Genomic DNA, 23,811 nt, shown 5'->3' on the forward strand with positions numbered 1-23,811 from the left:
TATTCCTACTTTTGTTGGTAGGAATAATTTGCAGACTGCCGTATTTCAAGCAGCAAAAGCACTATTCATTTTCTAAGTAAAATTAAGGTCCTGTGTATGAAAAGAGCAACTGAATTTAAATATGTTCATGTCTTCTGAAACTAACGTGGTTCCTTCTCTATGAGATTTCAGCAACCAAATTTTTTAAAAGGTTCTTATTCACATTCTCTATTCTTTCACCCATTATTTTTTTTGTGTCAATAAAACATGTTTTATTGACACAAAAGATTGTTAGTGAAACATTTACTTCGTGAGAAAATGAAGTATGTAGCTTGAAGCATCTTATGCTTGTTTGATGACATAAAGGTGAACCAAACAGCCAATCATTAACTCATTGCATTCTGGCCCTAAAAATGCATGTTCTCATGCACTGCATACTCTAAGGCTGAAACTTTTAAGGAAGATCTTCATTCACCTGATTCCTGTTGGACAGGACAGCCTGTCCGAGGGACTGGTCCCTCAAGATGCTCTTTCACACACACAGATTGCATTCCCATTTAAGCCAGGGACATTCTCTCTGATGAGAGCCACCAGGTTAGAAAAGCTGACCCAGGGATCTCCCTGAACTCAGATGAGGGCTCTGTCAGTGACTTACCAGAGCAAGGCAGCCGTGTCCACTGTGAGCAGCACGGCCTTGGGCCAACCTTCAGTTTTCCACCTCCACTTCCTCCCTTGTCCTCTTCAGTCTGCTCTGCCTTCACAGCAAGATTCCCACAGCAGTGGTTCTCCCTTGCCAGATAGACAGGGAGTAGCACAACAGAGTCCTGCTCTCAGCTGGGGCCCCACAGTTCTACTGTAATAATAATAATTACTGATGAAAACCCCTTCACTATTTTCCTAAATTACAGGTCAGGTATCCAGTGCCCTGCTCACATTCCAGAGTAAGTAATTATTCTCCCTACTGAAAAACGCTTTGTACTTTTAAAGAACATTATTCTTCAGTTTTTCTTCTAAAAACTTTGGGGAAGTCCTAAGTTAAAAATGGCTCCTTTATTTCTGTTATATAATTCATTGTTCCTCTACACAGCTTTTTACCTACACAGCATGAGAAGAATACAAAAACTTGTATGTGCACACAGAAATAATCCTGTGCAACAATCCTACTTCAGCATCCTCCCAAAAATGCCATTGTTTGGGTTTTTTTCTATTTTGTTCACTGTTTAAGGAAGGATATTAGGGTGAATTTTTTTTTCAGTTAATTTTAACAAAAGAGACAATTATTTTCATGTTCCGTATGAAATTCTTTAGTATCACAATGCCTTTCAGAAGTTTTCTGTTTATGCAAAGCAGCCTTTGGCATGCTCACACTGCTGACTGTCAAGGCTGCTCTGGTCATCTCAGGACCAATCTTTTAATGTAGTAATGGGCAACTGCAGGCTGGGTCTTATTACAATTTTAAATATTAATTCATACAATAAAATCCATTTTCAAACAATACTTCTGTTATTTCCAGTAAGTCTGACTAAACATGACTGCAAGTAGAAAATCTAGGTGATAAAAAGTGTGTGTGTGCATGTATATGTATGTGTGCATATATATATATATATATATATATATATGTGGTTTTACACCCTATGTTTTAACTGCTTAAAAATTATTGAAATTGGATTCCACAAATCATTTGATGAATCCCATACTTCAGTAACAAAGTTGGAAAGGATGGTTTACCACATTATAAATACAGAACTATATATGAACTCTAGACAATTTTTAAGAATATATTTATTTTTAATTGGATATTTAAATCTATGAAAAGCTTGTTCCTTAGAATGCATGATTTCCAGTTAAAAGCTTTAATGAAACATCCTGATCCAATCAATTCCACATATTTGCTATTTCTATTTAAAACACACAAAGAGACCACATACTGTCATATTTTTCCCCACCATGGACAATGCCAGGAGTGACTCAATGTGAACTGAGAGTAATTATTCCATTTTATACTTCACAACTTTCTGAAGCAACTATGAAAAATGTACGAAAGTGAAAAAGCATGGCTTCAACTTTGGTTGCTTTTTTGCTTTGATGTTGTGAAATGTCCAAGTTAGATAAGAAATAAGCTCCTGTGGAAAGGTTCCAGGCCACGGAGAGCACAGATAAGATGAAAGCCTGTGAAATCCCCTGTGGCTGTAACATCTGTGTGAGAGAAGCACCACTGAGGCCACAGCCCTCCTGTGCTCAGCTCCAGACAGGAGGGGAGCCACAGGCAACACCCACAATGATGGGCACTACAGCAACAGAAAGATTTGAGTTATGGGGATTTTTTAAAATAAAGAACAAGCAGCAGGATCTACAAAGCAGAGTGATGGCTTACATTGTATTTCAATTAAACAAATAACCAAGGTATGAAAGTTATGAGTTAAAGCTTATTTTTAAGGAGCTGTATTAGGTATTTGAATTACATTTACTTGCCTTTTCATGATCAGTCAAAATTATACCTTTTTTTGAGCAGAAAAAAAGATTTGCAGAGACTAGATCCCGATGAATTGCATCACAGAGTATCACTGGAGCAGAGGTGATCACCCCTGAATCCCCAGCTTACCCACTGTTTGTTTAAGCCAATTGGCCGTGAGCCTCAGGTGATATTTGGTCATCTGAGATTATATTTTTGCCATTTGCCACAGCTAAAACTCTTTTTGCTACCTTGACTGATATCTTGAGGGTCTTTTTGTACTTTCAATTGGCAGAGCAGTACAAGCTTCATAGACCAATGAAGACAATTTGTGCAGACAGCACGAGAATGACAACAGGCACTCCTCTGAAATCATGCACATGTTTAAGCCTGAATTAGAGGCAGCTGAGGAAATGAGACATGAAGGAGGAGGTAACAGAAGCAGGAACTGCTGCTGCACCTCATGGAGCTCTGGCACTACATTACACTCATCAACATTCAAAAAATAGGGCTTATATTGAAATACTCAATTATGAAAACTTAGCAAAAATGTTGAAGCAAGTGAGGTCTAAGTGACTTCAATTTTTTATTCCTGACTTCAAGGAACAAAAGAGCATAGTACAGCCAAAGGTTTGAATGGTTTATGAGATTTTATGGTCTTTTGCAACCTCAGTTCATATTCTCTCCCTCAAGCCTTCAGTGCCTAATCTCTAAAAAATGTTTTAGAAAGCCTTTACAGTTCCCCGACCTGTTCACATAGGACAGCAGCTGTCATAACATTTTCCTGCCCTTAATTGAAGGAAGAGAATTTGAGCATTGTGTACATCTCTTGACAGCAGAAAAAGTCCTGAGCTGAATTTTAATACAAAAGAATTAGTTATTTCAGAAGAAAACACCGGGTTTCCCTAGCACTTGTCTCCATTCTCCTGGTGGCTGTACAGGGAAGCAGACAAGGTAGCACATGCAAAGTGTTTTCCAACCCGGGATGCACACAGGTCATCTCTGGTGAGAGCATGGCAGGGGAAATGACCAAGTGGGAGCTCCTTGGCAGTCAGTCCCCACAAGGGGGATGGGTGGAATGACAAATGAGGGTTACAGCTCCTCTGTCCCCTGGCTCTCATGGCCATGAGTACATAAATGTGTATATTTATCATCTCTCCCACACGTTTGGTAAGATCAAGCAAGTTACTGTTCACAAGCAATTTCAAGGGGTCTTACTTAACTCATTACAGGGGAAGATACAACATCAATCATAGATATTAGACATGTCTCCTGGGGAAAACAGATGTTCCATCGGAGTAACTTCGTGGGCAGCCACATCAGGACAGCTGCCCACAAACCCACAGCTTCTGACTCTCCTCAAGATACCCCCTACACAACAACATTCAGGGATCTGCTATGGGCTCATGAAGAAAGGAGAACACACAGTGTTGTGTTATTTTCCCTTCCACTTTTCCCTAGCACCCCAAAGAACAAACAAAAAAAAAAAATCTCAGTGTGTTTCTAAAGAACTGTTTAAGTGAGCAGTGACAATGAACTTGCTCCCCCTGCCTCTGGCTGGCATTTCCAAGCTGCCTTCCCCATGGACTCGAGTGACAGAAGATTCATTGTTGCAAAAAAATGTTGTCAGTAGAAAATTAGCTGTATTAAGTAGTGTACTGAGCAAGTGAAATCCTGCCAGTGTCAGGCCTGTTAAGACTATTAAAAGGACATTGTATCTGGAAAGGCAGGGAGGGCTCAGCCACATGCTGAAGCCGAGCAGACTCCAAACCTCCGCAGGGTCTGCTGTGTCCAGATCTGTTAATTTGCTTTGGGCTCCTCTCCAGTTCTTTCCTTTACAACAAACCCTTTTTTAAAAATGTCTAATTCCCCTTCGCAAGCAACGACTATGAAAAGTTAGTGTTTCCTCAGAGACCAAACAGGGATGTGGGCAAAGAGCAGATCTAGCAGGGAGTGAGTACCACATTTCCCAAGAACAACTATTGCTTAGCAGAAAGGATGGCATGAGGAAGGGAGGGAAAGGGAAAGGGAAAGGGAAAGGGAAAGGAAAAGGAAAAGGAAAAGGAAAAGGAAAAGGAAAAGGAAAAGGAAAAGGAAAAGGAAAAGGAAAAGGAAAAGGAAAAGGAAAAGGAAAAGGAAGGATTCCCTATTTTTCACCCTTCTTACAGAAGTTTCCTGTGTTGCTGTTAACCGTCTCATGGTATTCCAGCTAAAACAGAATAACTTATTTTTGTTTAAATGCTGCAAAATTAACAACTAAGAGAACAATCTTTATATTTAACAGCTTGTCTTTGAATCTTCATAAAAAGTGCTCAGTCTTTGCTTTCTACTCTTTGTCTATCTGCAGATATTCTAGTAAGTAAATGTGGCTGCTCACATCAATGACATTTATCTTACTGCATTTTGCAATAAATTAAATAGCGAGGTGAATTTTTTACAGAGATTACTTAATATTAACTAAAATAATGCAGATTTCTATTCATATTTGGAATAAAACATAGCTGTGGTTTTTCAGTTGGTAATAATATCATAATTAAATAAAACTTTTCAGTTATTGTTATTGTGTTCTCTGTTTCTGCAGAATGCATAGTGTATCATTAGAATATGAACAATAGAGATTTGGATCCCAAGTGTAACATTGCTATTCTAAAAGCAGATTTAAATGTCTGCATCCATTATGCTTCTAGGAGTTTCTCTCAAGTTGTCTCAAATTCCCGAGAGAAAAAGTGTGTGAAATGCAGAGATAACTGTATTTAAACCTGAACCTTTCCTCTATCCTAGCTGGTAATCCCAGTCACAGCCTAACCTACTCTGGACAACAATCTCATGACAGCTTTTTTGGCTCACTTTTATCATACTGGATTGTCCTATTATTTTTCTAATCTAATTATTCTATGGCATTTCACTGTCACACAGAAAATGTGTATCTGTAAATTGCTGTAAGTTAAGCAATGTTCCAGAAAAACAATCTTGTCTTTTTCCCTTTGTTCTTACTGATGCACTACTATGTCCTTTCCCCTGTCTGATAGTCAGTGTTTGTGCTATTACAACCAAATTAGTGCTGAGTACAATGTAATTCTGAAAGCAAGTCTGAGCCTGGCATGTGATACATGCAGCATGACTGCCTCTAAAACTTACTACCATATCATGTATAACATTAATTGTCTAGTGAACAAAGTAGCCTCTTTTTTGGCAAAGAAAAAAAAACCAAAACAAAACAAACAACAACGACAAAAAAAGCCCTCTACACATGTTTTAGAAAAAGTATCCATTTTAGTCACTAGACCATTTTCTACATGTTAAACATTCTGTTTACAAGGGAGAAACACAGCAAAACTTCTCATTATCCACTAAGGTCATTCAGCCCCAAAGGATGCTTCTAGTTAGAAAGGCAGGCGGGGAAAGTAGGCCATGCACAGATCTGGCCAGTACAGGGTCAGCAGCAAACAATAGATTCTCTGCAAGCAGTTTCCCCTACATTTTGCCTCCCATAGCCTTCCCAGCATGTTCCTGGCACTTCAGAAGGGTCTGAGCAGCTTTCCTTGCACAGGGTTCTTCTAAAACCAACAGTATCTGTTGGAATAGATAATATTAGTCAAGATTTAAAACTCAGATGGGAACCACCTCATGCTTATTCAAGATAGCAGATTTAGAACAAAACCTCTTCCCAGAGATCTGTTACACAGCAGAGCCAAGGGGAGCTTTGCAAATATGTAAACAATTCACTTTAAAGGAAAAAATGGAGTCTGTGAATTCTCATCTATACATTGCTTGGAAACGTACAGGCCAAAGCAGGAGTGGAGAGTAGCAGAGGTCTGCATATCTACTAACATAACATCTGGCCAGATTCCAGTTATCTCTAGGGGCTTAAGCAGAGCGGGTCCAGGCAAAATTTCACTGCAGTGCCTGATAACATAAGCGCCAGTCAGTCAGCAGCTGGTTTACTGGGCAGTGCCAGAGAATAAACTGCAATTAGTAAAAATAACTTCAAACCAAAGTCTGAGAGAGAACAAAATAAGAGGATTTTTCATTTGTCCTATATAAGTGTTGCATATTGATTGAGGTAAGGACGGAAATGAACTTTTCACCTACTTGAATTCCCACTGGCTAAGGTATATAGAATAAATGATCTATTCCAATGTTGCTTGTCATCACATAAATTGTATGTTTAAGTCCTTGGACATTTACTGCGTGGCTGTATTAACACTCCAAAAAGCTTCATTCATTTGTTGGTATAAACCACACTTCCAGTCTGCTTAATCTTTGACAGACAGGTCTCATTGTCCCCAAAATCCCTCACTACACAATACAACAAAGACTTAAATGACTCTGTAGGCCTGCTCTGCTACCCACACTGCTCTGCGCTTCCTGCCCATATATCCCTGGAATTCATGACCATGCAGATTACTAAATTACACACTAGGCCAGGGATTAAGCATGGCTCTTTGTATGGGAGCATCTGAGGTCTGGAAGAAGATTTTACCTGTCACGGTCTGTGCTCACTGGGCCTTGATGGGAGACAGAAGGAAGCAGCGCTGCAGAAGATCACAAACACTGCTGTGTGATAATCAGCGATCTGTGATGATGACAGGATAGCCTGACTGGGGCTGTCCTGCACACAGGTCTCAGCAGCTTTTCACAGACAATAACCAGCCTGCTATTTCCATATCAGCTCAGCAGCTTCTTCCTCCTCAAAATAAAAGGTGAAAGTGTTCCCAGTTCTGATGGCTGGCAAGCCAGAAAATGGCCTTCACTGCACCCAGCAGAACTGAAAAGTCCAAGGGTTAGGAATGTATCCTTCAGTTAAGTAAACATGCCAACAAGACAAAGGGAGAGGTAGGGTAGCTCATCAGTTGTTTTAATTTAGCTGCTAATCAAAGCTGCAATTGTTTCTGATTGTTTTCAGAACACTTTAAAGTTACGTATCTAGAAGAATTAAAAATAAAACCAAGGAAAAAAGGCCTGAAGTAACAGCATAAATTTAAAAACTTTAAGGATATTGCATGCCTTTTATCCACTGCTCTTCACTTGAAAAAACAGAAGCCTTTAGTAGACCTTAATTTTGATGTCTAGAAGAGATTGAGGAGAATGAAGTAGTCTTTATCCCAATGTAGCTTACACAGGGTTGGCAACTACATACTTTGGCTAAGTCTGTTTAGTAGTTCAGAAGTTACCAGGACAGGATAATTATGGAAATCAGAAAAAGACTGTAGAGAGACACCACATTTTACCAAAACAAGTATTTCCCGTTTTATCATTTTAAGAAATAGTAGGTATTCAACTTTTTTTTTTATTGCTTTTCTCCTCTTTGCATATATATTCTTCTAACAGCAAATACTGACATATCTCAGTATGTTATCTTGATGCAGCCATATTGTTCTGAAAGATGATATCTTATTTCTCATGTATTTTGCACTCACTTGGAACACAGGCATTATCTAAGGTTTGAAAGATACAAAGTTCACACTTCTACGGATTTGTTTCAGACAGCAAACTCTGCTAAAAAATAACAAATGGGGACCAGTACGCCACAATAAAGTGATGTTTTAGTTCAACATCGTCCTATTACATCAAAGAGCAGTGTCACTACATGCCAACATGATGACATGTCATTTCAGAGAAACCAAAACTGTCTCAGATCTGCAAATAGCCTTCCCACAGCTCATAAAAAATTGCAACCCCCCAGAAACCCTGGGATGACAAGCACTGGAAGTGGATCTGGTCTGCACAGACTCAGCAGGACTCTTTGGAAGTTGCTGCCAGTGCTCCTTTTGCAGCCAGAACAGCCACTGTTGAGCTACACAAACTACTCTAAGCCCTTTCCCTGGAGCCATCAGCCAGGGACCAACCATCCCACTGCCATTTGAGAAAAATAAGCAAAGCATACTTTAAAAGAATAGAGAAAAAAAGAATCCTCTCTTGATCATTGCTGTAAACTGGCTTTGTACTTCCCTTGTCTCTGCACTCACTCCAATTTCAGTTGAACCACAGCTAGCTGCAGCTATGTTTTTCCATAGGATGTTTTTTAAAGCTTCAAACCATGCTGCCTAGCATGCAACAAACTGCCCTCAGCCCACACATACATACCACCCTTCTCACACTAGGCTAAGCTCCTGATAATCCCCACAGGCATTTATAACAGCCTTTTAGCCAGCAAGAGCAGCAGAACAGTGAGCTGGTTCAATGAACACACATTCACTTCTGCAGAGTTTTAGAGCACATAAAGACTCTGGTATCTTCTCAGTGACATCCCTACAGACACATGATGGCTGCAGTGAAGCACAGCCCTGTGTCAGAGACAGGCATCACTCCTCCACTGCCACTGCTCCTGCCAGCACAGCCAATCTTGGCTGAATCAGCATCAGCAGAAATGTTGTCTTACATCTGCCACTGACTGGAAATGTGTCTGCCAACCAAAGCCTGAGAGGAATCATGCCACTGAGGAAGGCTGAATAGTCAAAGTTTAAAAGCAGAATGAAAGACAAAGTATCTGAGAAATGAAAGGAGATAATATTAGGAAGCACAGAGGAGGCACAACTATACTGTCCACCTTCAGTTTATGGCACAGGCTGAAGAGTACCCAGGAGGGAAGCCCACAAAAGCCAACAGTCCTGCATGTACAGTCCTTGTTTCCAGACTGAAAGCAGTCAGGATGTGCATCAGAGATTGTTGCTGGTTGCTTATTGTGTGATTCTGGTGGCCACCTCCTTGATCTTGCTGCTGCTCCAAATGGTAAATCTGAGAAGCAGACCCAGGAATGCTGAGCTGCAGTTCCACAGGAGGCCATGGCAAAGGCAGGCTACAGAGCCCGGCTTTCCTTGTCCCAGCTCTCACAGAGGATGTGCCCGAGCACAGGACTTGCATCCTAAACACCAGAATTTCACCTGAGTCTCAAAACCTGCATCATCTCTTTGCTTGTAGAAACAACATTTGCCCACTGACAGAAGTAACGCTGCAGTGTCAAAGCATTTATGGGTGAACTGGAATAACAGCTGATTTATCCTGGGGAAGTGAAATTTAGCTGTTCAGAAAACTTTGTCTTTGCTGAATAAATAAAAGAAAATTTAAAAATATTTCCCTTGTCTTTTCAATTCTAGATGCAGCAGCAAGAGGGGAAGAACTCTGGGACTCCTTCAGATTGTGAATACTGGTATCAAATCAAAATTATTGATTTTGATAGAAAGATTTTTTTTCCTACCACTACATCTTTATAGCGCTAAGAGCTCATACTGTATTTATCAAAGAGAGAATTGACTGTTAGTACCAACTATTTCATTTTCCTCTCCACTACAGCAAAGTGTGAAGTGCATATCCTTTTCCAAATACCAGCAGCTTCAAAGGCTTTTTTTTTGGTAATTATCTCCAAGTCCAGCAACCTTCCATGAAAGCAGGACAGATCAGATCCCCCCTGTATTTAGCAGGCCAGCACTCAGAAACACAACACTATCTTGAAGATACTTTGTACCCCTGACTGCAAGTCAATCTAAATTATGTGATGTACATACATTCAGTCATCCAATAAGGGTTAAACTAGTGACCTATCTTTCTCTAAATTAAATAAAAGAATGCTAAAACTTGATCCACAGTGTGATGATTAGAAACAGGACATCCCACAGAGTCATGTGGTGCTTTTATGGCTCCTCAGCTCTGTTGAGAGGCTGCATGACCTGAGCAGACACTCACCCAGTCAGGTATGGCCAGCTGGCCACTGCCCAGAGCTCCAGGGCAAAGACCTCCTGCACTCCTCTGCTTTCCTGAATCAGACTCTACCAAAATAATCTCAAGCTCTTCTTCACTGAGTGTCTTCTCCTTCAGCTTTGCTTGGGTGTACATTTGGAATGCTTTATTTTAATTAAATTGAGGGTTCGTGAAATCAATCTTTAAATGTCCCTGTTATGTCTCCAGTGAGGACTAAATCCAAATGCTCCACTGCTCTTGAACACAGATGGAAGAAAATCCAGATCTGCCCTTATGTCCAGCTGCTTTGGGATCATTCCATAGTTTTGTCCCAGCTGTGTGTTTTCCTTAAAAAATCAGGACATTTAATGCTTAGAAGAAAAGTTATTTGGTGCAAGGCTTTTTTATTGTTTATACAAAGTACAACTGATCCTGATGTGTAACTGAGGCCCCAGGCCCTGCTGTACTGTAAATACTGAAAACAATCACCAGACCAAAGCAACTAGAGTCTTTGCACAAATGCTCTTTTTAAAATATGATCCAGTTGGATGGCGTCTTCCAATTCTACCGGAAATAACCTTTTACCTCCCACATTAACAGAGCTGTTACATGACAGATATATTGCTAATTTACAGGAATAAATTGATTCTTCTACAGAGATAGTGAAAAAAATTTGTGTAGTACTTCTGGTAGCATGTAAGCGCAATGCAAGAAAAAACTAATCAAGTGATAAATAAAGAAAAAGTAATTGATTGAAACAAAATCTCTTCCACAATTAAATTTTCTGGATAGGTTTCAGCACAAAAGTTATGTGAAAATATATCAATATTTTTTCATTGATATATCAACAAAATAGTATCTCAAACAGTACCTTCTGTGGAAAGAACATTAAAAATTAAACTAGGCAGACAATTTGTAAATACATTTTTTGTTTAGTCTGGAACACAAATTTTACACAGCACATACAACTCTTAAATCCTATCCAAACAAACTCAGGGGCAAAGTAGATTATAAGAGTACATACCTAGAAATTTAGGTTTTATTTACTTCCAAAACTTGCACAAAATATTTGGAAAATAATTTAAACATAGGAAGCATTAGTTCAGAATCAGCAGAAAGAAAGTAAAGTGCATTATTAGTCATAGCCACATTTCATTACTGCTTTATCTTGCAAGAATAAGGCTCCTTCACTCTTTTGTAAGACAGTGGTTAAAATATTAACTCCTGTAAAGCTGAAATGAGATCAAATCCTATATGTTAGCAAAAATTAGTAAAATCTACCAGTTCTGACAAGCAGTACTCGCTATGGTTTCTGGAAGCTCTCCAAAGTGTGTAACTGGAATAGCTAGTTGTGTTTAGGGGGGAGTTTCTGATATGCAGTGACATTTAGCAGAAGGCAAAGGGCACTAGATCCTAGAAATGTGTGAATTTGCTCAGAAGCCATTTACATTCCAAGCTGCCCGAGACCCCAGGCCACTACACTCGAGAAAGAGAGTGAGTGTTCACATCTCATGGTGAAGTGAGCAGATACTTGTTGGAGGGGAGTGCTCATCAGAAAGGTTCTTGCTGATTTGTGAAATGGTTGGACAGCACCAATGTTCCCAGTGCTGGGCAACATGAGAGAAAACACCAAAACCCACTGGTCATGGCTTAAAACTAGTGCTCCCCAGTTTCTCTAATAAAATGCACAGCCTAGGATGACTTACACATAAATAACCAGCTTTCAAGTTTGTTTAGCTGTAGCTTTCATTCTACAAGTGAAGCTTTTCACTCACACTTCTGTAGTTTAAAGAACATTAAAGTTTTTAACGTTTCTTCCAGGGAATCAGTGTTTCCACACCAAAGGCCTGGATTATCCTCTGCAAAATAGGTTTGGGCTATTCTTTTCTGCATTCTGCCTAGACAAACTTAATCTCCACTACTGGATATCAATTAGATATCTGTAGTTACAGCTAAATATGGAAAGTAAGGGTAGATCTACAGCCTCTCTTAAAAAGAGAATATTTTACATAGCCAGCATACTGGAAATACTGTGATCCAGGATCCCATTCATTTACCATTTTTTGCACAAAGCTAAAGTAGGATCACCAAAGTCAGCCAAGTGACTTCTTAATCCTAGTAACTGGTTTTCACTACTGTAAAGAACAAACCTCCAGCAAAGCTAAACCAGGAGAAACTGGTATTTCTTTGGTATTTCTGACACTGCTCTGAGAAGTGTAGAAATGCAGCAGAATAGAGTGAAACCAAGATCTGGTATTCATTAATATTTTGCTATACACAATTTTATAAATGTGTTTCTAGAACTGGTATTTCTTGATTTAAAACTGTCCTGCATATACTCAGTAATTCAGTGAGCTCTTAATCTTTAATTTGGAAAGTTGAAGCAAACTTTCCTTAAGACTTCACTAAAACCCAGGTGTTCTGGATCTTCCCAATACAATTATAGTATGAGATGGAAAGTAAACAGTCTAATCCATGTATAAATATTTAATAAGACACTTGAGTCTGGAGCAAAATGCAGCTAACTTAGTGTTTCCTCTTTAGAATGCAAACAGATTAGTTCCATGACACAGTGTTAGTACAAACTTCCCTTGACTATAAACATTTCCTGCTGCATTTCACCAATAATGTAATGTATAGGAACAGAGAAAGGGTTTACTCTGCAGACAGCATGTGGAAAAGGTCCAATTTCAAAACCTCCTCTCACCTGGTGATGCATTTTCCTGAAGCACCTTGAGAAGTTCCCTGTGCATCATTCTCCTTTCTACTGGCAAAGAGGAACATGACTCCAGTTAAAAATCAATAGCAGACACCAACAGAAGATGCTGTTCTGCTCCACATATCCCTACAAAAAAATCTCAGCCTGAAATCACAATTGCTAAAGACAATTCAGATGGGACCAAGAGCAGCCAAAACTTTTGAGATATTAAAAATGTACTATTTAATCTTAGGAGGAGCTTACAATTTCTGTGTTACTCTCCTTTGGAAAAAGACCCCAAAAGGTGAGTGGCAATACATTTCCTCTCCCATCTCTTGCATCAATTCTATTCCTCTGCAGTAAAATCAGACCATTTTTGTGTGGCCTTGTGTTGAGACAGGATCAAAATACAGTTGTTCTGTCAGAGCTTTTTTGCATGTAAGTTTTCAAATGCTCAAACCAGTAATATATTAAAACCACACTGGCTCCAATGTTCTCTAATTAATCAAAGACTAGAGAGAGGCAGCTTCTTCACAGGAGACATTTCTATGTCTGATCTGTTGAGGGAATGGAAAAGTAGCTACAAATCCCCTGAAAACATAAAAGCCTCATAACTCTTCTGTTCACAGTTTACTTCACATCTATTTTCAGACCAACATTTCCACACATAAAATAATGAGAAGTATATGAGAAATTATTTAAACTCCTTGTTGAAGTGAATCAACTTACATTTAATAATATGGTCACTTGCTATTCAAAAAGCCAATTTTTCATTGTGTATGTCCATGACCCAACTTAGTGGCCAGAAACAGAAATTACAAAGTTATCAGGACCTGCAGTTGCCTCTTTTACTAACAGAATTTCCATCCTCAAATAGGGTGCCAGGCTCTTCTCTGAGCTAAACTCTCTAAATCTGCTCTGCCATTTTGAGTAGCAAACCCATAAGACAGACCAACGTTGATTTTGAGCATGGACTAGACTCCAAGTTGAAGCCTGTGCTTGGCTGGCACCCAGGCAGGCAGGTGCAGTGTCTGTGTGGCTGGAGGTGTTGGATAAGTTTGGGTTTACATGGAAGGAAAACTCTACACTCGCTCCCATGCAGCCTGGAAAGGACAGCTCCACATTCCCAATGTGAACCACAGCTCTCAACATCCCCTGCAGCTCCTCAGCACAAGCAGTGTGGGAAGAAAAGGAGCTGGCCTCTCCAAAAGACAGGAAATGCAAAGTGAGGGGAGCTGGGTGACCTGAGCAGGGATGAGCAGGTCACACACTCCTGCCTTGGGCAGCCTCTGACCCCTGCTCCTGCAGACAAACAGCTGAGACCAGCAACACATGGAACTGGAAACGGCCACAGGAACATGAAACTGTTTTTCCAAGGTCATTTTGCCAGGCCATCTAAGATTTTTATGGCCACAGTCTGAAGCACTGAAAGCAATCCCAATTAACACAGCTGGCTACCAAGATAATAATAACCACAGCTGTACTATTAACAATGTGAAAACCAGTTATTGTTTTCTCTTCAGTTTCTAAACAGTTATCTGATAGGGAAATTATCAAATTAGTTTTAATTACAAAATTAAAAATTACAAATTATCAAATATCTGTTTGTGGTCATGTAATTACTAGGCAAAAGCTAGTTGTACCACATGCTTTTCAGTATACAAGAAAAAAGTAATTTAAAAAATTCTAAAATAGGGCTTTAGTCTTCAAGTCACATATCTTTAACCTATTAGGTAAGCCCAAAGTAGAAGGAAGAAATGTGAACCAAATGGCAATTTGTTAGTAAAGCATAAGCTAAAAAAAAGAATATGCATATGCCACAGATGGTTCTTATCAGAGGTGAGTCAGTATTCGTAAAGATTCTTTATTTTTGTTTGTCACAGTTATCTGTTCCTATGTGCAGTTAAAACAGAGGAAATTTAATTAAGTACAGATTTATTTGACAGGGATGTTATTTTTTTAATGAAACACACTCCCACTTAAATTTCCTTTATGCCAAGAGATGTATTTACTGAAAAAAAGTGTAAGATGGAAGAAAATAATGATGTTTGTAAAAATTCAAACATCATCAAAGTGGGTACAACCAGCACCACAGTTGCTCACAAGTTGATAAGACATTTTATGAAATAACAATAAAAACCTCAAACCCCTGTTAAGCAGTTGAATGGTTCTTATGAGGCACTGCAAGTGACAGTCTGGAAAATGACAGAATTGTGCTGCTTAAAGAGGAGGTCTGGAAAAGATCACATATCTGCAGGTTCCAAAGAAGACTATTGCACAAGATGGAAGGATCATTCAATTTCCATATCCTTGAGGGACACACAGTTTGGGTTTTTTTCTCCATGGCAAACTACACTGTGATACTGTAAAACACAACCAATCCCAGGGTTCCTCCCTTCCTCCTGCCCATTCTTGTTTGTCCATGTGCTGAAGAGAAAATCTTCACCTCTTTAGAGTAATTAATCTCATTAAAAACTCAACCTTAGGAACCTGTGTGTGTTTCTAGCAGCCAGGTCCAGAGCTGAAACCTCCCCCCAGGGTAACACCCTGCACTGGAACTCAGCGAAGCAGGATGGAGTTCTGAGATGAGACATTGACTCAGCATGGTCACAGTTGAGTATCATTTGCAGAATAAAGTCTCAATTTTGCAGAGGCGATCCAGTTTAAATTAATGCATTTCCTCCAGCTATAACATCCTCAAAACCTCAGTTGAAGCACTCACACAACTCTTCTAACAAATGTAAAGAAAAATACATCAGGAGGTACTTCCCTTGAAATTGCTTCCCTTAACACAAATTTCACTTAAAATTCACATAAACGGTTATCTGAGCAGTCATTCTTAGAAGCCTGAAAGCAATTTGCTTTAAAGTTTTGAAAATTAAAATCCTGTCTTTCTCATAGATGTTGGGAAACCCCTCAATAACACCAGTGGAACCCAGCTTTTCTCCTCAGTCCAGACTGGAGAGTTGATAACACTGATACACAATACAATAAAAGTGTGTCAGAGCCCAAGTCCTGCTTTCAGCAGATACTGATGAAATAAACCTAAAGACATCTAAATGTGGAACATCTGACATGTGATTCTGCAAGAAAAAATAATGCAGAATACAGCATCTACATGAACTCTGTGAAGAAAACCCTGACTACTTTTTGTTACCCAGTGTACAAAATCCAGCCACTGCAAGCAGAAGTTCTATTCAGATGTTCTCAGGAGTTAATGCACATTCCAGCTGATAAAAGACAAGGGAATGATTAAACTAGATTAGTTCAGGTTTTAGTCCTGATGTTAAAAAAACAAGTGAAGTTTAATTACTTCACAGCTCTGGAAAAAAAAAATTGAGATAACACTTATGTCATTTATTGTTTCAAGAGAAAACATTACGTCTCAGGAAAATTTCCTTTAAGGTCCCAAAAACACAGATCCAAGCTTGCAAAGAATCACTGGGTGTCCCATTGCTAGTTTTGTAATGCTTTTGGATTTACAACTCAAGTACAGCTGGAGTTATACAGGGAATGACCACCTGCTGCCCCGATTTTGCATGCAGACTTTACTTCTTTATTTTAAATTTGTTGTGAGACAAGCTGGGTTATATTTCCATAGCTAGGGATATTCCAAAGGTTGACATCTTCCAAAAACATTCTGTCCTCTTAGGAAGATATGCCCTAATTAAAATGGGACAAGAAAACCTCTTCTGTTGTGTTCTCTATCAAATAAATCTAAGTTTGGAAAGAAAATGTATTCCAGAAGAAGTGATTAACTGTTTTCAGAGGTCTCTTATTAAGGAGCACAGAAAGCTAACTTTTTAGAGTTTTATATAAAAATATTTTCTGTGAAGTCACTTTCCTGAAAATATAGTTAAGCAAGCAAAAGATTTCTTGAATAAAACATGAAGAAACATACAACTAATGTAATTCTCAGAGAGAATTCTGTTTTTAGAACCTGATAGGAAATAGAGACACACAAGCAGACAGATGGTGCCAGTCTGGCAATAGAGATGGAAGCAAAAGAAATTTGGTGTTCAGGGAGATTCGCCACTGTTAAAAGTATCCCAGCTTCAGGAGCAGGTGAACAGAGCACAGCTCAGGTATAAAGCAGAACAAGCTCTCCTGTACTGTTCCAGCAGAGTATCATGGATGAGAACACAAATCTGAGTGATCTGTCTAAAGAGATAGCAACTTTATAGAACTTTGAAAAACAATTTAGTGCAGAATTGCACCACCCTTAGAGCTAAACACCGGGTACTAAAAAATTCCTCCTTTACCATACAGTGAGAATTCAGCACATGCTGAGTCATTTTATACAGACAGCTTTCTTTGATCATTTAAAAGAAGTATTGACGACCAGATGTTTCTTAATAGTCCTTCAAAACCTGTGCACTATTTGTACTGTATTTATTATGGATCAAACCCAGAAATTCTGCAATTATTTTAACTTTCTGCTTATTAGCTTTGGCAACACTCTACTGTTTTTTTAAAAAGACCCAAAAAAACCTTTCCAAAAATCACTCATTACAAACAAGGATATTTGCATCTATGCTACTTTTCAGACTACTAAATTGTTTCTATTTCCAAAACAAGTAGCTGGATGAGATACCTGATACAATTCACAGTATCCCATTCTTACTACAGTTGTACCTTTCCTCCAAATTTGTCTTCTATTTTGGCAGTTCCACAGAAGGTTAAAGGAGTAACCCTAACATATCACCCATCAAATCACGACAGTCACAAAAAAAAGCTTATTCTGTCAATGGATTTATGACTGATTAGAGAGCAACAGCTAAAATGTCTCCAATCAACAGCTTAGAAGGAGGAGACTGGCAAACACCTGAACATTCCTTTTTCTTTTTGCAGAATAAGTAACGTCAACGGAAAAGTTATACAATTTACACTTATACCCAGATTCTCAGCCAGACCACTCTGTATCCTGCATGTTATTAGTTCTTCTCTTATTCCCACTATGTTCTATTATTTGGATGTTGCTTTATTTGCTTTAAAAAAGTGCCATCATTCCCTTTTATTCCTGTCTTTCATTTTCTTCATCATCAAGTGTTCAGAAAGTCAGCCCTAACACTTTGCTGGACACCACAAACACACGTGCCTCACTCACAAGGAGACAGCATCTCCCCATTTCCTAGCCTATCACTGATGAACTAATTCTGTTCTCCTGTCTCCTAAAATCTCCTACCAGGAAAAGCTACAATTCACACCAAACATACTGCATACAGTTCCCAGAACACAGGTATCCTGAAACACCTCTGCACTCAGCTTTACTTCCAACTAATTGGCACTGCAGCCTCTCCTAGCACTACAAACACAGTTTTTCCTGGTTAGCTGTCTTCATTGTGTGCTCTCTGGCTGCAGGCTCCATGACTGGCGTACTTCCTGCCTATCTGTTGCCTAATTAAGTTTGCTTTGTAGTAATCCCTGCTGTTGGCTGTTTTCCTGGCTCATGAACCGGCTAACCTGACTGTCAGCCAAATCTCCTCAAACTGGGCCTTGCTCACAGATTGGTTCTGAGATCCTTCTGTTTCCAAGGCTGACTTACTCAGGGAATCACACTGGAAATTGCTGTCAGCGGAAATTCTTTAAAAAAGGACTCTTGTTTCTTCAAAAGGCACCTCTTCTCATTTTAAGAAGCTTAAAAAATAATTAGTACCAGGAATATTCTGAGCCAATCACACTCAGTTGGAATATGAGCAAGTTTTGGAGTGGGGTAAGGGAAAAAAGGCATTGCAAAAATGAGGTATTTAAGAAAATTTAACCTGGACAAAAAGGCATACTCTAGGTGGTGAGTAGTGTACATGAGTAATATAGAACGTTCTGGAAGAAAATGCCAATTGGGTAATTTCGAGGCAGGATATAAGTTACTCCTTCTTGTCTATCAAATGCTTGGAGAGGAAAGTCTTGTGCCATTTCTCAGATGTAAGAGGGCATCAAAAATCTCTCTTCAACTGAGACATCATTGCAGGACTAATTGCACAAAATTCTACAGCTTTTGTTAGGCAACAGCCCAACAAGCCAATTCTATGTCTCAAAGACTCACAATAACAGTTCTTCTTGTCCTGGGCAGGACACCAGCGAGTTTATCTTCCTGCAGAAATTCTTAGTTTTCTTTCTGACTTCATTGTGGAGCAGCTGACAGAAAACAATTTTAATAATATTTACTAATTTACTATTTAATTTTAATATATTTTATATTATTATAATTCTTCTCTTACAATGAATAAATGAATACACAAGAGAAATTGAAAGGTTAATGCTAGTCCTATTAGGTGGCAAGTAAAACATCATAGACTCATCAAAGTCTCTATTCTATGGCCAAGAAAGACAACAACAATTTTTACAAAGAACTAATTTGGATACATGTTTTTATTCTCCAGTACTTAGGAAGCTGAGGGGGTCGGTACAAGGAAACTCTTGCTGAACTCTCTGTTTTGTCCATATGGAGCAAATCCTCAGCACAACTTATCACTTTTGCTCTTGGAGAAAGTGCCACAGACACAAAGTCAGAACAGAAGGTTGGTCATGGCAAGGCTCCAAAGAGGGAGAGACAAGGCTAGTCTGGTTCTGTCTTCCCATCTGTCTACACACCTAACGTGAAATCAGTGGGAGTGATGGTGCTGCCTTCAAGGGGAACAGCACGTTCCTCCTGCAGGTTACTGGGGTAGCCATGGCAGCGGGACAAACAAAAATGATACAGCTCCCACTGCCAGGCAACGTGCCTGCACCCCAGCTCCTGCCAGCAACAGAGCAGAGGATCACCAAGTCTCTTTGGATGAGGAGGATTTATCACAGTGCAGGGCAGAGGGACCCAACCCTGTGCCAGCTGAGCTTGACTTTCAGGAGTCATCTCAGGTTCCATCCATAGCAGTAACACCTCACCTCTCAGAAGCTCAGTTTGGGAAAACGAGAAACTTTCAGACTAAAAAACAGAAACAAAAAGGACATTCATTTGGTATAGTGAGACTAAAGAAATTCTTAAACTAAGACAACTCACAGGATTGTAGGATGAAACAAGGAGCTTTTTAAATGCTCTATTTGCTTCCAAAACAGTGTAAAGACTTTAAAATCCTGGGTTAGAGCTCACATGAGGCACAATTACTTGAACAGTGACACATCTTCACTAAGCCATCTGGAAGTGCTCTGTGGAGCACAGCTTGAAGACCTGTGTTCTGGCTGATTTCAAAGGTCCCCACTGCAATTACAAAATCTGCTGCCCTTGCAGGCAGAGTGAGAAACAGTTTCAGGTCACAGAGTTACCTCACCCACCCTGGTGACACAGAAATGCCATGGATCCTGGTTAGTTCTTAACAATATACATTTCCTAGAATATATTTAGCCTCCCTTAGTACACGTGTCCTCTCAGACACAAATCACAGAGAAGGGTTTGCTACCAGAGCCCCCTTGGTCACCCTGCTTTGGCACAGTTGTTTCTGTTACTGAATTCTACAATAAATGGGGGCCTGTCCCCTCAAGAAGTCTTCCCAAAGAGATGATGTAAGACTGCACATAGAAACAGGTTTGGTCTTGATACCCATTGCATAAGGAACCCCTTTCAAATGCAATGAGTTTGGTTTTATTTATGCTGCTTTAGTATTTGGCATGGTTCTCATTAGAGAGCTAAGCTCAGTGTATTTAGGTTCGGTCAGGACGACATGTACAATAATTGTTTAATGCTACATTTGGCAAAGTTTGTTTTATTACTTTAAAAAAAAACAAACCTTGGCAGTTGTTAAAAAAAGCAGCTGGCACGTAACTTGTTTGACTTAACTATTACCTCATTTTCTTCCAAAATATTTCCAGAACTTCTTAATGACAGCAAACAGATGGTCAACATTTTTCAATGCTATAGATAATCCTCTTCCCAAACCAAATGATGGCATTTTATATGTTTAACCAGAAGGGAATTGGAACAAGAACTAGACATTATTTACATATAGTCCATCTTTACAAAAATAACGAGATAACAATCCCAGTATTATTTGTACCTGTATATATGGTTAGTGCATTTAGCAGTGCTCACACCTTGGCATTGTCAGTTTGAAAGAATGGCAGCATCCCACAGTCTGTTTTGAATTTAACTGGTCAGCCTGCAGACCATGGGTATCCAAATGGCAGCACTATGTCCCACAGTACTTGTCAAGTCAGGGAGCAGGAAACCACATTGAAACACAGAGAAGTTTGAACCAACAGCATTAAAGAATTTTGTCACCAGCAAATATGTTTGTGTAAAGCACTTCTCCAGAAAAGAATCATTTTGTTGAGTCGACACTTTCAAAGAAACTGTGTTTCATCAGGAAATCTCTGACTGTTCCAAATAGAGCGATTAACCAGCCAAAGCAGAAATCAGCAAACATTATTAACAATACAATTTATAATTATTACAACCTCATAACAAAGAAAGGTCAACCAATCTTCATCTAATTATCACAAGAGAGACACTTCGTACACCCAGCATTAAGTTGAGGGGATTAGTTCCAGACAAAAGTTAATCTAAGATCTCTTGCCAGTGCGACATTAGTTTATGCTAGATAACAATTAGATTAATCATCCAAAGTTCTGACCTCAGGTTATGCTGTTCACTGCATGGATGTTGAGGATCTGTCTAGCTTTTCTTGCTTGTTTGATCTGCAGTAATTCTATCAAAAACTGATTGCCCAGAGATAATTTACACTACATTTACTGTCATCATTTTAACTTCAGAAAAACCATGGAGAATTGCACGTATCTCTGGGCACACCAACCCTTCATTCAGAGAGCAACCACATTTTTCAGCAAATCTCTCAATCTTAGTCAATTCCTCCTACTCACAATGCTTTGCTTCACGCTGTGGTGTAGTCTTGGAGTAGAAAAAGAGGATTTTGTTTGAATGGGTCCAGGTCAGGGGATGGGTTCCCTGGCATACCTGATGCACTCCAGCAGTCCTTTACTTTACTGGACCGGTGTAAAGTGCCCACCATGTCCTCAGAACCAACAGCCTCATTCTACAGATACACCCCCTTCCAACCACACCAGTTGCTACAAATAGTCTCTGTGGAGATATTTTTTGAGACAGGAAAGTGGTTCTATAATGCCATTAATAGTTTTCTAATTTATAATATCATAATATTTTAATGGGCTTTAAAGAACACATTATATATATATATATATATATATATATAGAGAGAGAGAGAGAGAGAGAGAGAGAGAATTGCATATTGCAGGGAAAAAAATACATAATTAGTAACATCAAGTTTTCCCAATTTACAGAACCTCCAAGCTGTAAAAGCTGCCTGGGACACAGCCTCTCCTGAGTAGTTTGTGAAGCCCTGCAAACAATTTTTTTTTTCTTTAATTTCTTTTTTGGTGGGGGAGAATGAAAAAACCCAAAAGATTAGCTCCAGCACATGTTGAGCAAAGTTTAAAACGAACTCTAATATTGTTATAAATTCCAAGATAAGTGAACAGGCATCAGGAGAAGGTATACTTGCAACAAAGACTGAGTCTGCTACTTTATCTTTGTGAGTGTTTGAAAGTTGATGACATTACAGAAACAAAAAAGCCAACATTATTATAAACAAATGCAAAATGAGCTGCAAAATGAAATGGTGCAGGCCGCCAACTATTTAGTGCTTCTTGATACTCTGAAAGTATGAAAAATGCCTCCTGTTCCCTGCTGACTTATCTGTAGAGCATTTCTTAGCAAGACAGCCACCAATACCACATGAAACTCTCAGCAGCATTATCCCTGCCCATAAACTGTGGACAAACAGTGAGCAAGTGGAATGAAAAACACTTCTTTAAACACAGTAAATTCTTCTGACAGTCCCAAAAATCTTCTAGATGTAGATCACTCACCTGCACTGAAACTGAAGATATCCTTGCACTAGGATAGGGACTAGTATAAGAATTTACATTCACCTTCTCATTTAACTTTTTATTCAATATGATTGCTTTTCTTTTACCTTTCCTCTTGTGCTTCATAATTTAATATAAAGCACTTTTTCTACCCATCAGCTGTTGTTCCTAAAGATGACTGTATGTAAGTCTCGTATGCAAAAGTAGGTTCAGTGTAAGTTTGTGTTCAGACTGTCTCCTGTCACAAAAAATTATATGTACCAGGGCTCATTCAGGTACTATCACAGTAGAATTCCCTTTCAAATTGCCTTAGCTGGATGACTGGTAATTCTGGCCAGAAAAATGAGAGTAGGGACACAGAGATTTAGAAAATCCCCATACTCACCTAGAGACTCCAGCTAGGCAGGGGCTCATGTAACCTCTGGGAAGCTCCCTGGCATTTTCTTTGTAGAGCATTACATCAGCTTTCATATCAAAATCAGTACAAGTTCTAACAATGCAGTTTAGGGGAACAGAACAACCAGACCCAAAACTTCTAGGTTTAAAATCAGTTTCCTGGGCTTCACTTGCTATTACATTTACTGTCACCCTATCATGCCACGGGTAGATATCCTCTTGTGCACTTCAGCAGTAAGAGCCACACACCAGATCAAGTTTAACCTTTTAACTTGACCTCTGAGAAAACCTCCAGACAAGGTCCTGGAGGGACCCTTCAGTCAAGGTTAAACTTTTCCATGAAGAGCTGGACTTCTGCACAGATCACTGGATGGCTACTCACAAATCTTTACAAGATAAAAACTGATAAGGAGGGGAGAATGGCTGCAATGGCAAGGAGTTTGACCACTGAATTACACAGAGACAGGCTTTTCATTAACTCATCATTAGATAAAAGAACCTGTAATTCTGAATCCCTGGCTAAGATGAAGAATGCTTCCCTAACAGATTTCTTTGTGCAGGCTTCACAGTAAATTGGATCATTCAATGCACAGCCTAAAATTGGTACATTACTGCTTTTCAAATGTAAGGCAAGCAGTCAGACAACAGAAGGGAAATTTGCTCTTTTAGGAGATGTGCCTTACCACACTGCTAGGAGAGCTCCCCAAGGGGCTGCTAGACAAGCACTGTACCATCCTTCCTTCAGAAAAGAATCTCAATTATTCCACAAATT

The 23,811-nt window shown here is 39.2% G+C and overlaps 1 protein-coding gene across 3 annotated transcripts in view; it reads right to left on the reverse strand.

The window, feature by feature from the left end:
• Nucleotides 1-23,811, reverse strand: part of COL4A6 (collagen type IV alpha 6 chain) — an 84,509-nt gene that overhangs the window by 46,579 nt on the left and 14,119 nt on the right. The window contains exon 1 of one of the 3 annotated variants that reach the window (XM_064426849.1): nt 12,816-12,842. The exons of 1 other annotated variant lie outside the window; for it this stretch is intronic. In XM_064426849.1, the coding sequence (XP_064282919.1) occupies nt 12,816-12,827 (12 nt within the window). In that variant the 5' untranslated portion in view covers nt 12,828-12,842. Of the gene's footprint in view, nt 1-634; nt 764-12,815; nt 12,843-23,811 lie in introns of those variants that run through there. One more of the 3 variants, XM_064426851.1, reaches the window with a different exon arrangement.

The sequence above is a fragment of the Passer domesticus genome, chromosome 7 (assembly GCF_036417665.1).
Source record: "Passer domesticus isolate bPasDom1 chromosome 7, bPasDom1.hap1, whole genome shotgun sequence".
Lineage (NCBI taxonomy): Eukaryota > Metazoa > Chordata > Aves > Passeriformes > Passeridae > Passer > Passer domesticus.